This window comes from Pogoniulus pusillus, chromosome 2, assembly GCF_015220805.1.
Source record: "Pogoniulus pusillus isolate bPogPus1 chromosome 2, bPogPus1.pri, whole genome shotgun sequence".
NCBI classification, from domain to species: domain Eukaryota; kingdom Metazoa; phylum Chordata; class Aves; order Piciformes; family Lybiidae; genus Pogoniulus; species Pogoniulus pusillus.
Window position 1 is genome coordinate 16,674,459 of NC_087265.1, and position 22,071 is coordinate 16,696,529.

Consider the following 22,071-nt stretch of genomic DNA (forward strand, 5'->3'; position numbering starts at 1 on the left):
AATAGATGTACTGTTACCTTTACATTGAAGCCAAACCTTCCATTTTCATCTGGTTTCATTCTGATCATAACAAGATTGTCATGAGGGACACCACCGTTGGGCTAGTAAACAAAAATGACATTATATTAATATATATTATGTTCACAGTTAAGACTTTGCAAGTAATAATCTTGCAGTTTCCTCGTCAAGTAATTACTCTGGACATTTGAGGAAACATCAAGTAACAGTGCAAACATCCTGAGTTCTACATAGAAAAAATAAATAATTATAAGTCTTGGACGTAACTAAGTTACAAGTCTATTCTGTCAAAGCAATGCCAGAGTAAGAAATAGTATTAAAAAAGACTAAATGGCTTCAAGTAGTTTGAAGAAAAGCAGTTTGCTAAATGGAAACTCCTTAAATTGATTTTAAGACTGCCGTGAAAAGCCTTCAGTAAGAATATCATAAAATGAATAAGTGAGGTGATTGAAGGCATACTTTTGTTTCTGTTGACAGCAGTGTGATGGTACTAAGCAGGGGAAAACTTGTAAACAAAAATCTTATTTTCAATCCCCTATTCTATTTGCAATGCAGCAGATTATGAGATGTTGTACATGTTCTGCCTTGATCAAGCTCTGACAATATAGACTTCTTTCTATGCAATCACAATACTTTTAAAGGAAGTACCAATAAACTGGGGAATACCAGATACATTTTTAATCTGGAAAAATCAACTTGCCATTGAAGTGGTTTAGCATCTTCTTATCAATATTTACTCCACAGACTGAATAACAGCTAATATTTCCATAGTTTCAAGAGTAAGAATGTGAAATATTATCAAATAAATGTGTTTCAAGCAAGTTTTCAGTATTATCAATTACAATGAAAAAGTAGAATTCATTCAGGATGAACAAGAAAACGAACAAACAACAAAACAAACAAAAAAAAGCCTACTGAAGCAAACATGTCTATATGTAAGAAAATTCAAACCCTGCATATTCAACATGTAAAAGAAGTCTGCTCAACTTGGCTCATAAAAAGTTAACTCAATTCCATGTGTTTTCAAGCTCATGGTTAAAACAAAAGAAACCCTCCTGAGCATATTCATAGTAATGACAAGATTAAAAAATGGATCAAGGAAAGTAACAGCATAAGACATGTCAATGAGAAGAAAAGGAGAAGGAAAGTCTGATCACATGCAAACCGTGTTAATCTATGTTAACTGACACTGAAGACCAGACCTGGGTTCCTGGGCAGAACGAATAGCAGGCAAGTGCTCACCTGCAGCATTTGGCAACTTTCCTGCCACTGCATTCTTGGGACAAAAGGGGAATAATATTTCCTGCTTTAAGAGGCTATTTAGAGCAGCAGTTTATAATTAGAAACCTGAGAAGAGCACTGTATATCACCATTAACCTGTTTGACTGAAGGAATCCTGGCCACACCTGTTTTCCAATGTTCTGAGACATTCCAAGTCTGGATACTTAGGGACTGCAGATGGCATAAAAAGTTGTCATTGCCATATCTGCCCTACTACCTTTCTAAATAAACTTCCCATACACACAACAGACAAAGGAAATCCAGTAGCTAAATGAAGTTAAAATGTAAAGGAGATTTCCTTAAAATAGCCGAGATAGAGACACTTTGGTGGTACAGGAACCTGAAGTGAATTCTCATCACAAATCTAACTTTGAAAAATGAAAAACCACATTCCAAATCCTAAATTTATAATTTCAGAAAATTTCAGAGTCATTCTCCATCCCTTCTCCAATACCAAAAATAAAAAAGCATCAACCAAATTTGAACTTCAATTACAATAGTGTTCTGTCTTAAGCAAGGCTGCTTAAATGTGGCACACAGCAAACAATCACACTGACAATGAACAAACTAAAAAGAATCTCAATCTCGTGCAGCTGTGTTGGTTTTGCACAGCTATAAGGAATAAAAACAACTGAAAGTAATTTGTCTATTTAGTAAAGATAAGTGAATACAGAGCAAGAAAGTTTAATAGTGTTACCTTCTGAAACAAAACAGCACTTTTAACATGACTCAGGTAAGCACTCAGAAAACTAAGCTGTTAAAAAATTAATTTCATCATTTAATTAGAGCAAATTCTTTTACGTTCCCCAAATGCTTATAAATCTAGAAGTTTCACTTTTGTATATTTTACTAAAAGCCCAGCAATGAAACAAAATACGTGTTTTATAGGAAATTTAACTTTGTAAAGGGGCCTGACAGAACAGTCGAGGCTTAGTATTTAGAATGCAAATAAAAATAAACCAAAGGCATGTCTAAAGTAACCATTTTGGGAGCTGACTCATAATTTTGAATGTCTGAGGTTGAAAAAAAAAATTTATACAGAATTTGCTACATTTGGATGTTAAACAGTTTTCCCATCCTGCAAAATGTTTCTTGTCCCTTATCAGTATCAAACCAAGAACTACTTGAAGACATCTGGAAGGACAAAAAGTCACCAAAAAACCCACACAACCAAGTTCAGTAAGATCCGAACTCAGCCAAACAATAATCAACTGACTGGCTTACTCATTTAGCATGTGCTTAAGCACTGAAAAAAGACTTTTGCTCAGATTTGTATATTTGTTGTCATAGGTTTTTTTTGGTAGAATATCTCTTAGAAATGCAACACAGATTCAAGAAGCCTCTCCTGAACTCGAGTGCTCCAAAGGCTGGTGGGCATTTTCACTTTCAGTTTTTTGATAAAAGGTAGTTTAAACACGTGTGGTACTACCTGCAATATCTTCTTTAAAACTGATGGTAAATGACTTATCAAAGAAGAGGTTAGTAGAAATTTCTCCATGTGCTGAAAAGCTAATGTTCAAAATATTTGAACATCTGCCCCAATGACAACTGAGAGAGACCTTCTCAAGCAGGTGGCAAAAATAGTGGGAGCTCTGAAAGAAACACTACGTACACAGCAAATGCTACAATGTAATGCACAGGCACAACCCTCTAAAATGCATCAGAACCAAGCTAATGAAAACCAGGTCTCAGCATTTCTATAAAAAGCAGAATGGTTAAATTGGATTGAAAAACTTACTGTGGATTTTTCAGGTGATGCAGGAACATCAAATGTTTCATTAATATGGTTATCCAGTTCTTGCTGTGAGTGTGAATGATGAATTTGGTTCCAACTGTTCTTTTTAAATTGTTTGGGTGGTAACGCAGGAGGCTGCCCATCCATGGGAGTCTCTTGAGATCTAAATACCAAAATAGAAGAAGTGGAATGATGATGAGATAATAACCTCTTTTTTTCCAGAGTTCCAAATTGAATCTGAAGATTCTAAGAGCTGAGTATATCTATATGTATCTTCAGAATCTCAAAATTGCACTTGTGGTAGAATATATTGCAAGTATACATCTGCATATGTAACTGCATTTTCTTGACAAGCAAGTGTACACAGAATCAGTTCATCTTTTACATATGTTGGGGTTTTTTTTTCTTAATATGGTCTTAGGACTCTTTATACTGAAATATTCTGAAATTCATTGTATTTATACTCTGCACTTCTGCTAATAAAAACAATTTTTCTAATGAATATGTCACTTAATATGTTTTCTTCAGTAACAAAACCAATTATATTGCATCTTGAATTAGTGCTTATCATTTAAATCTTTAAAAGCAGACACAATCAACATAATAAAGTGCTCCAACACTAGTTTCTGGGGTTTGATAAGAAAAAAGGAGTGCAAGTTGAAGACAACTGCATTTATCTGAAAATCCCATTGGTGCTCAGAATCTTAAATTTTAATTTTTCAATTTAAAAGTGTATGCATACATTTCAAGAGAACCTGGTTGGGTTTTTTTTTCTTCCCTTGAACATGTGCAGCTTTGAAACCTTTGCAAAACCTGGCATCCATCACATGCATTTTTCAGTTGAGTTATAACACCATTACAGAAGATGAAAATAGAAAAAAGTTCTATTTCTGTTTTAGATCTGCAAGCACTCTACTGTACATTAATTAAAAAGTTCCCCTGTTTATGTAGCATAAAGATAATTTCCTTTATTAGTCCTTTTGGCATAAGAGCATAATGGTATAATTTTTATTGCGTAAATATATGATTCATCTTTCATTAGATGGCTTTATATTTGAGAATTAATAATGTTTTGAGAGGCCCACAAGGGCAGTTACCACACAGTTCCCATTAAGGTAGTCTGAATGCCAACTTCTAAATACCAGCAAAAATATGCCTTTCTACCCACGAACCATATTAAACGACTTCAAGTTATTTAAAAACTTAAGGCAACAATCCACTGAACCTAGTTGCAAATCCAAAAGCCACCAAGAATGAAGCTACAGGTTACAGCTACGCCTAAAGCAGACTCTATCAACAAAACCGGGTGCATCTGTTCTTTTTTCACTCACGCCCATGAAGCATTCTGGTGCTTCGGGTGCTGTGGCTATGGCAGCTCACCAACCAAGCAAAAATACAAGTGACACTTTGGAACAGTCTGGGTAGCTCTCTGCTGGCTTAACAAGGTGAACTGGTTCAACAAGGGGTTGACCACTGTGTGGGAAAGGAAGTACACTCCCAGAAGCCAGAAATACGACACTGCCCCTTTCGTGCAAGCTGTAGTGGTAACTCACAGTGCAACATCCCTCTAAAAAGCACAGGTAACCATGTGAGCAGACTTACTGTATTTAACTGGTCTAGCCACAGCGAACTGCTAGCTGTGTAAGACTATCATTAGGAAACAGTAGAATGTTACCAAGTTGCTGCAAGTTAAAAAACCTGAAGCACACAACAAATACCATAGCATATCACTGCATTCTAGGCAATTAAAGGCAGTGTCAGATACATACTTTAAAATAAAAAAACCAAACAAAAAATAAGATCGATTACAGTGATTTAAAAAATAAAATTAAAACATTTTTCTTTCACAAAACCATGAATGGGAAACAGAACACTTCACTTGTAAAGCCACAAGTTCTTCATTTAATTGAAAAAAAAAAAAAGTCAATGTTCTCAGAAAGCAAACCTTTGGCAATTTCTTTAGTCACTGTATGAAAACAGTACATTTGAAAAGGTCCTAACAATATTTTTTCCTGTATATTTTGGCTTAATTTCAATTTTCATCTTTTTTTTCATGCAGTGTAGCAAGAAAAAAAGCCACAAAACCTTGTTATTCAATATCTGATGTCTGAAGTATCTCATGCTCAAAAGACACTGGGGAACAAAAATAACACTTCTTAACACTTTTCAGTGCAATTGACAGGAGAAAAAAAAAAAGCTTATAATTTTTTTTTTTTCTGATAAGAAGCTTTTAAAATTTTTGTGAAAAGACAAAAACATCATGATTTCCAACATTTGCAAAATGAATTTTCAAGGCAGCTATATATTGTTTAGAAATTGAATTACAAAGGTCACCCAAAGCTTTTTAACTGCCTGTGAGTTTATTCATTCAAGTATGGCCAGCACAGATTGTTCCGCCTTTTAAGTGAAGGGCAACATAGTTATGTATTTTCCTGCAAACAATTACGAGTGAGAGTTTTAAACTGAATGAGAAAGGAACAGAAAACATGAGTAAAGACAAAAAAGTAATTCCGATAAGAGTAAAAACAGGACCTTACGTTTGACCAGATGTCTTTACATACATGTCAACAAACACAAATAAATTCCTACTGAACATACAAACTTACAGAAAAGGTTTGAAAAGTTACTTAAATGAGTATTTTAGAAACAGCAGAGCAAGTACTGTAATATATTAGCATAATGAATTGTGAGAAGTAACAATCAAGCCTAGGGCAAAAACTTCATGGCTTTATATTTGCCCAGTCAGCTTTGAATTTCCTTATGAATGCTTAGACAATGGCAGTGAAAGCAGCCTATTTTGCAGGCAAAGCAGCCCTCTGTTACTGCATCTAGCAATTTACATAATAATAAAATAACACACAAACCCTGCCACTGACAAGCTCTGCCCGTTTTTGTTACAGATATCCGGTCTGACCTTTTAATATATTAAGCAAAAGTTTCATATGCATCCCCATAAATTTATTAAACTGAACCCGTATCTTGAGTTCAGAATTTAAGGTTATAATTAATTAGGGAACTACAAGCAGAAATCTCTCAATTTAGTTTTGAAGGGCACAAAGAGACGAAGAAAAAACGTGGAATTAAAGCTTGTATTTGTTAAACTATATCCTTCTAACCTGTACTAAAACTCGAATTTCATTTGCTATTTTGACTCTGAACTCTAAGAGATTGGGCTAGCCCCTCTGACAATCAGGCTAGTCCCTCTGACTTTCCTACATAGGTAATTTGATGAATAAAAACTCCCAAGAAAGTAACAGATGGAATACTTAAATTTTCTCACTCAGGCAAGTTAAAATTGTTTACGTTTTGGGGCTTTTTTTACTCTAAAACAATGTAATTTTCAATCATCTAGCTAATATGAGTTTCACAACTACTAATCTCCAATCTTGAATCAGTAACACCATCTGAAACTTTCAGGAGACTCTAATCAGTTCATGTATTTTTGACAGTCGGCATTCTCACCTTATGTTAGGTACTTATACTGGAATCTTAAATTCCATTTTTAAGCTTCCAATGAGAAAAAACCAGGATCAGAATTCAGTAATGGAAGAGCAATAGCTTTTATCCTTGGACATAAGAAGTGGAAAATCATGAAAAGCAGCCATAGTTGCATAACTAATGTACAAAAACACTTCCTGTCTTTTTAAGACTCATTTCTATGGTGACTTAAAAAAAATAGGTATTAAATAAAAAAAATCAAGGACACCCGGGAACATCTACAACTTAACTGAGAGTAAAGGCACATAAATGAAAGAGTATTTCAGAATTGTGCTGACTTCACTGTATCAACTCTACCATTCAGCATTTCTCTTAACTGATTTTAGTTGGAATTCTTGGAACAGAAGGAACCTGACCCTGTATGGCCTTTGTACAGCAGAATTCTAACATAAGAAAAAGACTCACAAGCATTCCAGTTTTGAAGCCATGTGTTTAAAAAGGCCACAGAAAAGAAGAGAATTTTATATTATTCATCCAAATTACTGTTTTATAATTCTGAAAACTAATTACTGTTAGATGGCAAAATTGTAACTACTGTATTTATATAAAACTCCAAACCAACAAAATTCCCAAAAAACTCATTGTGTGTTACTTGACAAAAAAAACCCTGTGTATTCTATTTCCCTCTCAAAAGTTATGCAGAGTTGTTAAAACTGAAAGTACAGTTCAAGAAAGGTTTTTAAATTATGTTCCTGAAGTAATTTTTCACGAGACACACAATTTGTTTAGAAACATCTAATTATGCCTGTTACTTCGTAGCTCTCAAATGCTTTTGAAACCATTTGCACAATTTCCTTGTTAACAGAGAGTATACAGAAGAGGGCAAATTTACCATTAATCACAGTATCACAGTATCATCAGGGTTGGAAGAGACCTCACAGATCATCAAGTCCAACCCTTTACCACAGAGCTCAAGGCTAGACCATGGCACCAAGTGCCACGTCCAACCTTGCCTTGAACAGCTCCAGGGACGGCGACTCCACCACCTCCTCGGGCAGCCCATTCCAGTGTCCAATGACTCTCTCAGTGAAGAACTTTCTCCTCACCTCGACCCTAAATCTCCCCTGGCGCAGCCTGAGGCTGTGTCCTCTCGTTCTGGCGCTGGCCACCTGAGAGAAGAGAGCAACCTCCTCCTGCCCACAACCACCCCCTCAGGTAGTTGTAGACAGCAATAAGGTCACCCCTGAGCCTCCTCTTCTCCAGGCTAAACAATCCCAGCTCCCTCAGCCTCTCCTCATAGGGCTTGTGCTCGAGGCCTCTCCCCAGCCTCGTCGCCCTTCTCTGAACACGCTCAAGCATCTCAACGTCCTTTTTAAACTGGGGGGCCCAGAACTGAACACAGTACTCAAGGTGTGGTCTAACCAGTGCAGAGTACAGGGGCAGAATGACCTCCCTGCTCCTGCTGACCACACCATTCCTGATGTAGGCCAGGATGCCACTGGCTCTCTTGGCCACCTGGGCACACTGCTGGCTCATGTTCAGGCGGGTATCAATCAGTACCCCCAGATCCCTCTCTGTCTGGCTGCTCTCCAGCCACTCCGACCCCAGCCTGTATCTCTCCATGGGGTTGTTGTAGCCAAAGTGCAGCACCCTGCACTTGGAGCTATTGAACCCCATCCCATTGGACTTTGCCCAATGTATAGCTACATATGCATAGCTACATATAAGAAGGTACAGTGGCAGTGTTAATAAGGTATATACTGTGGAGTTTCCCCCCCCAATAAATCTGGCCATAAATTACTGAGTATTGCAAATCTTTGAGTAACTCAGGCCTTTCCTGTCATCATTCCCGGCTTAATACACAATAACATATAGTAAGGGCCAGAAGAACTTACGGTGATGATTCCAGGATGATGCTATTGGCCTGGGTGGAAGAGGGAGACCTGTGATTTACAAATACTTCACTTGGGGAAGTGTGAACTACGTGATCCACTAGATGTCCAACTGATGAGGGTCGTAAGCGGGCTCCTTCTTGAGTGAAGGCAGAGTTGCGACTAAGAAGGAAAGCACAGCAGTGAAATATGAGAGATCTAAACTTGATCTGTATTTCTTAAACCACAATATGGGAATGTTATGTCAGTGCAAGCATATGGTTATACTTTTATTAAATAAAGTTTAAACAAGTCACTGAAACAATTAGATTGTCTGATCAACAAGCTGTATTTCATAATTTTGTAAGTGTTCACAAATCATCTACATAAACACTAGATGGCGAATAGTCTTTCTTGGGGTTTTTTGGGTTGTTGGCTTTTTTAGGGGGAGAGTAATTTTGGTTTGGATTTTTATGGTTGGTTAGTTTAGCAGAGTTTTTTAGGTTTTATTGCTGGAGTTCTTTTGATTGGTTGTTTTCTTGTTGTTGCTTTTGTTTTTTTTCTCCCATTAGTTTTATTTGGGTTTTTTCAACAAAAAAATTTGGTCTCTCTTAAATCAAAGAAACCTGAAAGCATTATGGTCCAAAGAACAGGCTACTGGACTGACATTCAAGGCAATGAAAAGAAAAATACACCCCCCAAGAAGAAAAATCCTGGCTCTGTTCACGGCAGAATTTAACCCAAATTCAGCAAGGTAAACATTTTATCCCCTGTATCTTCTTAGAAGAATGACAAGCTTTGCACTGAGAGGCTTGTCATCATTTCTGTAATTCAAAATTGTTCAATTTGAAAACTAACAAAGTGTCACAGACATCTTTCTTAAAATGATTTGAGACATGCATGATTAACTTATGCTATAAGCATCATTATTCTAGAACTTCTATAATGATTTCTATACAGTATTGACACATACATCAGTCTTCTGAATAACATGCTGCAATGTCAAAGCCTTTCAAAACCTAGTTCATGCAGTAAGAAAACGGATAAGCCAGTTTTATACACTGAGAAAATTGGTTATTCTCCAAAAGAAATAGGAATGATTTTTCACTAACTATAAACACATACCAGAAAGCTCTATCCTGTAAAGACTGGACTTTGAAAGAAAATGTAGAAAAATTACAGGAAATAAACCAATGGTTTAAGAGGTGGTATTAACCAAAATCAATTATTTGTGAAATATCACAGATCTTAGTACTGTTTGGTTTGGGTTTTTTTAGCCAAATGCCTAATTTAGATTTAACTGTTTCAGAAAATTCAAGTTAGCAAATTCAGAGTAGTATAGTCTACATCATGCATTTTTATAGGCAGAGTAAGAAGCACCTAAAATTTACCCCTACAGAATTTATCTTATTTGGAGCTAAATGTTTCCAGAGAACCGCTCAGCATGTAACTTGTAAAGTTATTTGTTTTCACAGTATCACAGTATCATCAGGGTTGGAAAAGACCTCACAGATCAAGTCCAACCCTTTACCACAGAGCTCATGGCTAGACCATGGCACCAAGTGCCACATCCAACCTTGCCTTGAACTCCACCACATCCCCGGGCAGCCCATTCCAGTGTCCAATGACTCTCTCAGTGAAGAACTTTCTCCTCACCTCAAGCCTAAATTTCCCCTGGCGCAGCCTGAGGCTGTGTCCTCTTGTTCTGGTGCTGGCCACCTGAGAGAAGAGAGCAACCTCCTCCTGGACACAACCACCCTTCAGGTAGTTGTAGACAGCAATAAGGTCGCCCCTCAGCTTCCTCTTCTCCAGGCTAAACATTAAACATGTAGGTCACTCACATCAGAGACAGTCACTTTTCAGGGAGAAATTTGATGCTACTTACTGATTTGGTGTTCCAGGTGGAGACCGTGACGGTAGGCTCTGTGTTTCCAACCTATCATCAGACAGTGAGTTCCTGCTCACTACTTCCCAGTCCATCCCACTCATTACTTTCCGTGCCAAGGGTTTGCTGGGGGATCTTAGAGGAGGAAAGTAACATGACTAACCAAAAATTGTACCAGGTAAGAACAAAATTAAACAAAACTCACCACAATGAAACTGTGTATAATTCTATCATAGGAAAACAAATAAAATGTATACAGGAAAGCAAAAGTAATAATGCAAAACTGTATTTACATAGGCAGTTCTACATTTTCTCAATATATTGTACTTAAATTTTTGTACTTCGTACCAGAACATCAATGAAACAGAGCCACAAAATATTGTTGGCAGAGGAGACAGGCAAAATGGAAGAGGAATCCACTAAACTTCTCTAGGCATTTCTAATGCCTCAAAAAGAATCTAACTCCTACAGAATAGTCAGAGAGGGAAAGGGTGGGGGGGGGATGTCAAACTAAAAATCTTCTAAGAAACACAACTATTCAGCCACCTCAGGAAAAATCAAACAGTGGAAACTCCTCTGATGCTGTGAAGTACTGTGTTCAGATCTGGGGTCCCTGGTTTAAGAGACTACCGGAGACAGTCCTGTGAAGAGCTACAACGATGATAGAGAACAAAGCATCTCTCTTACAGAGAAAGGCTGAGAGACTCAGGCCATTTAGTTTGATGAAGAGAAGACCGCGAGAGGGTCTTATCAATATTGTTAAATTTCTGAAAGGTGTGTGTCAACAGGTCAGGGCCAGTCTCTTTTCAGTGGAGCCTGGTCATAGGACACTCTAAGTTCCATGGAAACATAAAATTTCTTTGAGCACAGAGGATTGGAAGAGGCTGCCCAGCAAGACTGCAGCAATAGAGCTGCTGAGGTTTTTTTACTCATCAGGAATTTCCACTAAGGTGACATGCCTTCTTCCATAACATCTTTTGTCACCTGTAAGGCAGATGCAATCATTCTATTTAAACTTCTTTGTGGGTAACTAAACTTGGTCTGGCTTTGTACTAGAAACATCTTGCAATTTAAAGGTTATTGCCAGCGTTTTTATACAGAAGGAAATGTGTTTTCAACTAGTTACTCTTTCCTGATAATGAAGAAACATCTTATTCTCATTCTCCACTCATCCCAGCATATCTACAATCCCCTTCCTCTGCTTCTTTCACCTACTTCATAAGGACAAGTAAGACCATACCTCAAATATTTCAGATAATAGTGTATTTCCCTTTCACACTGCCAAATGAATCATCTGAGAATTGTGGTTGCTTTTTTGTTAGCAGCACATGGAAGTTCAGTCATTCTGTGACTGCGCACACCCAGATTTCTGCTGTTTAACTGAAAATTCTTCAGCCAACAACAAAAATTCTTTTCAACAATCCTTAAATGTATGTGCTGTGTATTTTGTGATACTGGGTTTTTACTTCTACTTTGACAGTGCTATATAGTTCAAATTTATCCTTTATCATCCTGTATCCAGTAACACCTGAATTTCACTAGTCTTGTGCCATGACCATTTTATTCCCATTTGCCTTTATATTCTACCACTATTCTCTAACCTCCAGCTTTGAGCAATGAGGTTGCAACATACTGTATCAGCACAACATCCCTATTTATTCCTCCAGCTCCATACACAAGTATCATAGAATAACTTCTGCCTTTGCTTTCCTTGGGACACATGGTAACTATTGTTTACTCTCACCCCACTGATTTACTGAAAGAGTTAAGTCCAGAAAGAAGGAACTTTGAGAAAATAAGGAACTACCCACACACAAATTACATCATTCTGAAAACAAAACCTTTTTGCTCCATGCTGAACTTTTAATAAAACACAATGCAAGTGTACAGCAATAACCAACTAAGTACCATATTAAATAATCTACCTTTGCATGCAGAAATACATCTTATTCAGTGTTTGATACTAAAAGAATGGTGACCTGTACATGAGGGTTTATTTTTCTTTTACATCTCCAAGCAGTTCTGAACATGTATGGCATGCTACTCTTGCTGCTCTGAAGACTTAGTGAACAGCAGCTGACAAATTTCAGACAGTTAAGCAAGGTGAGCTAATGTAAATATCAGTGTTTCAGGTCTCAATGAACTTGGGAAAAAAATAAATAAATCTAGTAGTATATTGATATTTCAAAACAGGGAAAATATCAATTATTTAATTCTTTAGAAAAAAACTCACATCGCAAATCCTAGCATTTATTCCAAACAGTATTGATTAAAAAATAATTAGCTTGATATCAATTAAACCAGCATTTCAATTTCTGTAACTTGCTTCAAATGTGAGCAACTCAAGCCACTTATATCTGTTTCTTCACAAACATAGCAAATTTGAGCAGTTCTGAATAGGTAAAATAACAAGGAACCAGTAGAACTGAAATGTACATCTGACATTATCAATTTATCATTCCTTTATTAATCGCTATCATTAGCTAAACTGACAACAATGCACTTGCAGCCAGCAGATTAGCACCAAGAGCCAGATCTGCAAAGAGGGTGATGCTGCTAACCAAAGAACAGGCTAAGGGACAATGCAGAGGAGCATAATAAATGCAATGCTAAATTAGGTTAGCACAGGACTACAGGTACAGTATTTCCTGACAGACATGTAAAGGCAGCTATTGAACCATATTTACCGTCAGCAAAAAAAGCAACAAGTACACTATGGGAATGTTGATCTTTTGCTGTTTAGCACTGGTCTTGTTTTGGTTTAAAATGTGCAGTGACAGTGGGCACTATCCTTCTCTGTATAAAAGAAATTAAACTGCAAGAGAGATATAAAAGTATATAGGGAAGTCAAAAAATATTTTTTTCCAAAAAGTAAACTGATTGCTTCAGTTAAAAAAAGCCACCACACTGTATCTTAAATCATAGTTTGTAACTACATTTCTGAAAACTTCTGCAATCTATGCAACAAGTTAACATAGCCTTAAAGTGAAAGGCACAACCTTCTTCCCTACCAAAAAACCCAGTGTTAAGAAAACTCACCTTTTACTGTGGATAGAGTCTGATCTCTTAGAAGTAATACCTTACTACCATGACAAACAGCTGCAGTGATCATCAGCAAAGGTTTGTTTCTATTATTTTATTAACAGTTCTAACCTCAGAGTCCCACCCACTCCTGTTTGTTGCCTCCATTTCCTGTCTTTACAGAAATTTCAAAGAAAAAATTACCACACTGAAGCACCTAACTTCTCAGTGTTGTGGCTTTTTGATGCTAGTTCTCCTGTCAACACTTCTAAACCTAACAAGAAGTTAATTTTTTATTAACTTTTAAGATATGTTGTGAAAAACTTCTGTAAATCTCTCTTATATCATTAATTCCTTACAACAGTCACATAAATTTCTCATGCCGAAGTGCAGCTGAGAAAAATCAAGAGTAAGCTGTAAAAACACTTTTGAAATACTTTGATAAACTTTGAAATTCTAAATTCTGCATTTGTCTGCTCAGTCTGGATGCTTACATCCTAGCACAGAGCACTCCTAGTTCAGAAAGCAAATTATTTTCACACTTAATTTTTGGTGTATCTGTAGTTATTCCTGCAAAAGTTTAAATAAATACTGAGTAGAGACAGAGATCAAAACAATATCAGAGTCTTGCAAGCTGTGACACTACATCGCATTAAAAAAAAGAAAAAAGACAAAACCCATTAGAAAAACCCAAGGGTGAAAAAAAAAGACAGTAGCAGGGATGATATTACGTAACATAACTGAAATAAAGCATGGCAAATTACATTAGCTCAGTTACAGTACACAAAAGCTTTCAAAAACAGAGAAGTTTTTTGTTCGTCTCAGTTGAAGTGCTAAATTCCCATAGGAGCTGGGAAATGAAGTGGGTATTGTACGAGAATAAAGGTGGGACTCTTTTTAATAACTTCTGTCCCCAGAAGAAACATAACCTGGAGCCACAGCCTTGCTTTCTACTCGGACAAGAAGTACAGGGAACGTGTTTCTCAAAACAGCTCACGACTACTGCTTCTGACCAAGAGACTGAAACTGTACACAAATCTGCAGATACACCCCAAATAACAGCTGCAGTTTAAAGCAACTGAGGGATTAATTAACTGCAATAAATGCATGGTTGAAGACTGGATTTTTTGAAACAGGTGCAACTTAATGTTAAGGAAGCCCACAAATACAAATGACAGAGAGATCTGCTATCATACATACACTACCTTCTCTCAGTTCCAGTCCACACCATCAGAACTGAACAGAATCAGAACAGTTTGCAAGGACTCCAAGAGACAGATGTACTCTTGGAAGAAATCTTTCAATTTATAACTTGACTGAAATATTTTCACTTTTATTATCTACTTCCACTTTTTTTTATGCTCATGGGAATTCTTAAGGGTTTTCTTGGACTGCCAATATTCTGTCACAAATGAAACCAAGAAAATAGCTATAATAAAAAGATTAAATAAAAACCTCAACAACTGCAGCAAGTCTTCTAAATGCTGAAGTTAGCATTGCACGAAGCTTAATGAAACACCATCTACAAAACACATCAAATTTATTACAGCTATCTCTTTCAAAGTAATAGATTGCATTACAAAAAATTAAATCATTTTATGATCTGGGGGGAAAAACATAAATACTACTTCATTTGATTTTGAAGTAAAACCCACAGGACAAACAGCTAAGCCTGCTAATTGTAGGCTGCTTGTTCTATTCAAATGACTGCTAAGAAAGTTTACCTCCATGTCATGTGCTCTGTATTTGCATTCCACTCAGTGTGCAAAGGCTAGATGATCCTTACTTGTGGCAAATCACCATTTCCTGACTAAGAACAAACAGACCACTCAAGCAACATCTTGGTGCAATTGGTGACATTATTTCCTTATAATGAAATGATTCAAAAGTTTGCTTAGGTAGTAATGGCTCAAGCAAGGCAGTTTCTACCTAGATATGGATGTGAAAATAGAATCTAAATCTGGATAGCCATAGAAAAAAACCTTTTTTTTTAAATTGGTCTTGAATTAAGTCTCCTGATGTAGTACTAAAAGCAAAAGCGTCCACTTAATTCTCAAGCACCTGATTATAATGCTAGCATGCTCCTGGTTTCATGGCAAAGGGCAACTGATACCTAGCAGAACTTTTGAAAGCAACTGAAACAAGCACACTGCTTTACAGCTTAAAAAGCTGTTCAACGACATGACGGTTTTGTTTCATAAAGACAAACTGAGAAAGAAAGGCAGGTTCCAGGAACAAAACCTACACCATACCTGTAAAACCTTAAAAAGCAAAATGTATCTTCTTGCATGGATTCAAAAGGGTTAACATCTACTCAATATTACAACTTCAAATGTAAATGTTTAGAAGACAAGGAATTAAGGAATTAAAGATAATGTTCTTAGATTAAGCTTCTTGAACCACATAGTGTTCTAGAAATGTCTTATACTTCAATTTTTTTATCACTGAATATGCAAGAAGTCCTTAACATTAAGAATGCTTTAATTGACAGAGAAACATATAACCTAGTGAGAATCTTTTGAAGTGTATTTGTTAGAACATGAGATTGATTTCAGCTCACTTATGTACATATTTATACCTCAGACACCAGTCATCAGCATTACAAAACAACTCAAAAGTTGAGGATGAACGCTGCATTCCTTTATCGAAAAGTGACAGTGGAAAATAAAATTACTTGAAGACAGAATTGCCAAGTATTTTTATTAACTTTCAAAAGCTACAAAGACTGGAAAAAACAGACAAATTCTATCCACGGCTTACAACTGTATCTAGAGTATGCATTATAAAATACGAGTGACCTTAGCACTACTTGTTCAGTTTTGACTCAAAGAGAAGAGTGCCATCTACTGAATAACAGTTTCTAAAATTGTAAATGTTTGCCTCAAAACTAAGTATCACCTCTCCTTCATCTCTTCTTTCTTGTGGTTAATTTGCAATTTCAGGGTGCAACAAAGAAGTATTATTTCTTACACTGACTCAAAACAGTTATTCAAATAATTAAAACTCAGTTATCATGGTAGTGAGTCTTCTGAGTACTAGAAAAGGTGCCTCAAGTAAAAACTAACCAGATTCCCAAAGTAAATCAGAGTAAAAAAAATAACTCTAAATCACAAAACCCAAATCAGTCTTATAAAAATCTAACCATTGAACAAACATGTCATAGCACTTCTGCCCTCAGATCCTTCGAATGGAGTTGGGTACCTATGATATGCTCAGCTGAAAAAACGCAAACTATATTGTATTGCACAGAGGAAAAGAAGGGGAGGCAAGAAATCAAGACAGAATTCACCTGTGCTCTGAAAACCAGCATTTGCACATACTTGAGAAAGGTTGCTGGTCTGCAGAAATAGGTGAACAGAGATTTGAACTCCAGAGTTCTTCAAGGGGCAACTATGTTAAAAGATATTCCTCATCTCAGTAGAAGTGTAGAAAAAGCACAGTGCGTGCTCCCTCCTCATAATGATTCTTTCCTACTAACGCTCAGACAAGACTGCCAAGATGATGCAGCAGCAGTTTTGAATCCTGTATCATAATTTCTGAACTAAGAACTAAATCTGTGTCTTCAGTTTTCTTGTAATCACCAAATCCCTCAGGAAACAGCAAGTAAGAGATTCTATGTTAGCCAAATACTCTGTGACAGAACATCTTCAAAAGCAGCTCACTTGAAGTCAAATTTTTCTAAGTAGAATACCTCATTGGGATTTGCAATGATAAAACTGTTCTCATCAAGTCAGACATTCACAGGATCTTGGTCTAAAGGAAACGTGTGTACCTTTGTAGAGTGTTATCAGGTATAACACATACCAAATAACTCAGTGTTTTGATGTAATAGAGAGCCTATTCTTTGTAATAAAGGGTCAGTAAATGTAAAAAAACGTAAAAAATGTAAAAAAAAAATGCACAGATGGAAGGCAATTCTCAATTTTGACAATGTATAAAGGGATCTCTTCCATCATAAAATTCTCTATCATTTCTGACTGCCCCAAAGACAGACTCTCCTTTTGAAAATTTAACTCCTTAATATGGTTACATCAAGCTACCAACAACAGCCTGTAACAGTTGCACTTTTTTCTACATTTTTGCAAACAGAAGACAATGTCCCCATAACATCCTAAAAGATACAAACAGAAGACTTAGCTGATACTATACAAATGTAAATTGCTTACCTTGCAAATACCCTGTCTTTGTTTGCTCTTTCTTTACCATACTGCACAGACTGGACCTCTGTTCTCCCACTGGAAAACAAAACCAAACCACAAAATGCAACAAACTTAGGATAACATTGTCTTGCTTCAGTTGAGTCATCTCAAAAACAAACAAAAAATCCTCAGTTTTATTTCCAGTCATGCTCAAACAATTTTGCTACATTCAGTTTGGTGTAACTTTAGATATCATTTGGGTAAGCATTGGTCTTCTTTCCCACTAGAGTCTAACTGTAACAAAACAAATTCATTCAAGGCATAAACTTATCTTTCTCTTCCATTTTCTTATCCAAAACAGTATTAAAACTCTGCTTAATGCTATAATCATTCCTGTCACAGGCACAATTCAAAGTTACAGCATCTTCTCCATAGTCCTGCTAAACTATTCCCTGGATTTCTAATAACTCAATTGCTACTTAGTTCAATAAAATATCATAGAAAAATATGTAAGCATATGAAGATTGTACTCTTTGTTACAGCTTGTCAAAACCAAGATGAGAACTGAATACTTTTCTTATAAGATCAGATGTCTTGTGTCAAATATAAAATAATAATATTTAATAATTTCTATTCTAAAAAATGTTTGCTGTTGGTTGGGGTTTTTTGGGTTTTTTTTTGTTTGTTTTTTTTTAAAGTTCTATCAGTAGTTTGAATTGATGGCAAGATACCAGCAAAACTCCCTCTTGCAGGTGGGTGTTGGTCTCCTCTCCCAAGTAACTAGTGACAGAACAAGAGAGAATGGTCTCATGCTGCATCAGGAAAGGTTTAGGCTGGACATTAAAGAAAATATTTTCACTGAAAGGACTGTCAGGCATTGGGACAGGCTGCCCAGGCAAGTGCTGGAATCACCATCCCTGGAGATGTTCGAAAGACATGTAGATGTAGTCCATTTTTAACTTCAAAGTACAGCACAGTTGGAGGATTCACATCCTACAAGCATACCAATACTCAAAACTGTTCTTTTCTGTCCCTTAGAGGAACATTTATACTGCAGAAGCAAAGAATAATTAAATATTTTCACATCCCTACTATAGAACTACTGGATAAGTAACGGCTGAAGTAGTAAAGGGTGGAGAACCGGGACAGTTGGAATCTCATGAACAGAAGAGAAATGCACAAGCTGGCGTCTGGGAGAGAATAACCCCATACACAGACTGGGGTTTACTCAACACTGGTGAGACCATATCTGCAATGCTGCCCAGTTCGACAGTCTCTCAAATCAAGGGCCACAAAGACAAAATTAAGGGTCTGTAGCATCAGATGTGTGAGTAGAGGCTGAGAGAGCTGTGGCTGTTCATCCTCAAGGAAGCTCAGAAGGATCAAATGAGTGCATGTAAATCCTGAAAGGGGAAGTGAAGACGACAGACAGACTCTTTTCAAGGGAGCCAAGACACAGGGCAAGAGGTAAGAAGCTCAACTTGAAATACAAGATATCCTACTTAAACTGGGGGGTGAAGGGGAACAATCACAAAACCACGCGATAAAAATCCCCAACAACAACCAAACAGCCCAAACCAAATCCATAACATTTTTACTACAAAGACAGTCAAACACTTGATCAGGTTGCTCAGAGATGGTGTGGAAATCTCCATTCCTGAACACAGCCAAAATTTGGCCGAACACAGTTCTAGGCAACATGCTGCAGTGATCCCCGTTTGAACAGGGCAACGGACAAGTGTTCAGAGCTGCCTTCCAATCTCTGCCATGCTGTGACTCTAAGAGATCTCTTTTCAAACCTGCTGTCTGCTAACTTCCTGGAGTTACAGATTTTTAATTCCAACAAGCAGCAAGCCCCCTCTATTTTCCTCTATTCCTCTCCAATAATCCTAACAATGTATTTGCCTTTCTCTAGTTGCTACTAACAAATGATTTAAAGTTTTTAGAGCGCTTCAAAGCTCAAAGACAACAAATAGCTTATTTATAATTGATGCTCCTCCTCCTTTCTCTCCTTGTGTAGATTATTTTGCATGTTTGGATGCTGAACTTTTGATCTACCATTTCACTGCCTATTCACTCCTCATTGCAACATACCAGCAAAATTTTCTAGTCAACTTCAGCTTTCACTACAAAGACCTGTATTACTTCAGTGGTATTCCAGTCACCATGAAGATAGAACATGTTTCCCATCTGGTTAAAACAATTGTTAGTATCCAATAAAACTCTGGTTTAGCAGTTTGAGTTAAGAAGACTATCAGAAACAATTTAAATATCCAAGGACAGTGCACAGAAGTCAGATTTTTTCACCCTTCCTGGAAACTTTAAAATTTGCTGCATTAGATTAGATCCATCCACTGCATTAGATTGGATTCATCCACAAGAAGAGTCGGATGGAGGAACCTGGGAACTACAGACCTGTCAGCCTGACCTCAGTGCCAGGGAAACTGATGGAACAGGTTATCTTGGGGACAATAACTGCGCACCTGAGGGATGGCAAAGAGCTCAGGTCCAGCCAGCATGGGTTTAGGAAGGGCAGATCCTGCCTCTCCAACCTGATCTCCTTCTATGATCAGGTGACCCTCTTGGTGGATGTGGGGAGGCCTGTGGATGTGGTTTATCTGGACTTCAGCAAGGCCTTTGACACTGTCCCCCACAGCAAACTGCTGGCTAAGCTGTCAGCCCATGGCTTAGATGGCAACATTCTGTGCTGGGTTAGGAACTGGCTGGAGGGCCGGACCCAGAGAGTGGTGGTGAATGGTGCCACATCCAGCTGGCGGCTGTCACTAGTGGTGTCCCTCAGGGATCAGTGCTGGGCCCCATCCTCTTTAACATCTTCATAGATGATCTGGATGAGGGCATAGAGTCAGTCATCAGCAAGTCTGCAGATGACACCAAGCTGGGGGCAGATGTGGCTGGGTTGGAGGGCAGAAGGGCTCTGCAGCGGGACCTTGACCGCCTGGACAGATGGGCAGAGCCCAATGGGATGGCGTTCAATAGCTCCAAGTGCAGGGTGCTGCACTTTGGCCACAACAACCCCATGGAGAGATACAGGCTGGGGTCGGAGTGGCTGGAGAGCAGCCAGACAGAGAGGGATCTGGGGGCGCTGATTGATACCCGCCTGAACATGAGCCAGCAGTGTGCCCAGGTGGCCAAGAGAGCCAGTGGCATCCTGGCCTGCATCAGGAATGGTGTGGTCAGCAGGACAAGGGAGGTCATTCTGCCCCTGTACTCTGCACTGGTTAGACCTCAACTTGAGTACTGTGTTCAGTTCTGGGCCCCCCAGTTTAGGAGGGACATTGAGGTGCTTGAGCGTGTCCAGAGAAGGGCAACGAGGCTGGGGAGAGGCCTTGAGCACAGCCCTACGAGGAGAGGCTGAGGGAACTGGGATTGGTTAGCCTGGAGAAGAGGAGGCTCAGGGCTGACCTTATTGCTGTCTACAACTACCTGAAGGGTGGTTGTGGCCAGGAGGAGGTTGCTCTCTTCTCTCAGGTGGCCAGCACCAGAACAAGAGGACACAGCCTCAGGCTGCGCCAGGGGAAATTTAGGCTTGAGGTGAGGAGAAAGTTCTTCACTGAGAGTCATTGGACACTGGAATGGGCTGCCCGGGGAGGTGGTGGAGTCGCCATCCCTGGGGCTGTTCAAGGCAGGATTGGACGTGGCACTTGGTGCCATGGTCTAGCCTTGAGAATTGTGGTAAAGGGTTGGACTTGATGATCTGTGAGGTCTCTTCCAACCCTGATGATGATGATGATACCATCCTCATGATAAAGTCTTCCTAAAGATTTTTTTAGTCCAACAGAAAAAAACCCCACATTTAATAGTTCAACAATTTGATGTCTATAATTTCTTTCCAAACTGGAGATACCTCTGTCCAGGTTCAGCATTTTATTAGTTCATTTTAATCATAGAAATGTTGCCTTCAAATCTCTAGTTCAATCTCCTGGCCAAGTCATTTTCTAGTCAACTTTTGAAAGCCTCCAAAAAGAGAGATCCCACAAACTCCTCTCTGGATAACTTGTTCCACTAAGGCACTATCCTCCAAGGAAAACGAAAAAACACAAACCAAACTGAACAAACGAACCAACCAAAACAACCCCAAACATTTCCTAATGTCCAGCTAGAATCTTCACTGTGAATTCTGTGGTTGCTCCCCCTTGCTCTATCACATACCATTATCGGTACAAGTTTGGCTTGATCACTTCTGAAACTGCCCTTGAAGCAGCATTAAGCTTGCTACTAAATTCCCCCTTAGTTTCCCTTTACCAGATCAAACAAGCCCAGTGCCCTTCACCTCTCCTTGTGTGCCACATTACTGCTATTATGCTGCTACAAAACAGTCTCTCCAACAACTTACAGAAATCCTGGCCTTTTGGCTGCTTCATTAACTTTAATGACCTTCTCAGTTTTTACAGAGTTTCTGTATCCGTTTCATACCCACATCAAGTGAAATCGTCAAACTGCTATTCTGTAACAGTAACCACGATGATGCAAATTCAAAATCTTTACAGAAATGAAAAAGGTCCCCCAAATTCACTACAGCAACAATGAACCACGTTTCAAACACTGATCATGAGCACAGAATGACATTTATCCAATGGTGCTGAGAATGCTGGTCAAAAAAACCCAGATGGTATAAAAATTTAGCTACTGAATTACTTTCCTCTTTATACATTTGTGCAATTC

The 22,071-nt window shown here is 38.1% G+C and overlaps 1 protein-coding gene across 3 annotated transcripts in view; it reads right to left on the reverse strand.

Annotated features, from left to right (window-relative positions):
* The window catches only part of PTPN4 (protein tyrosine phosphatase non-receptor type 4), a 122,699-nt gene that overhangs the window by 22,662 nt on the left and 77,966 nt on the right, over positions 1-22,071 (reverse strand). For all 3 annotated transcript variants that reach the window (XM_064157622.1, XM_064157613.1, XM_064157603.1), the window contains 5 exons: positions 17,416-17,484; positions 10,229-10,363; positions 8,368-8,526; positions 3,038-3,197; positions 18-101 (listed from right to left, as the gene is read on the reverse strand). In XM_064157622.1, the coding sequence (XP_064013692.1) occupies positions 18-101; positions 3,038-3,197; positions 8,368-8,526; positions 10,229-10,363; positions 17,416-17,484 (607 nt within the window). The remainder of the gene's footprint in view (positions 1-17; positions 102-3,037; positions 3,198-8,367; positions 8,527-10,228; positions 10,364-17,415; positions 17,485-22,071) is intronic.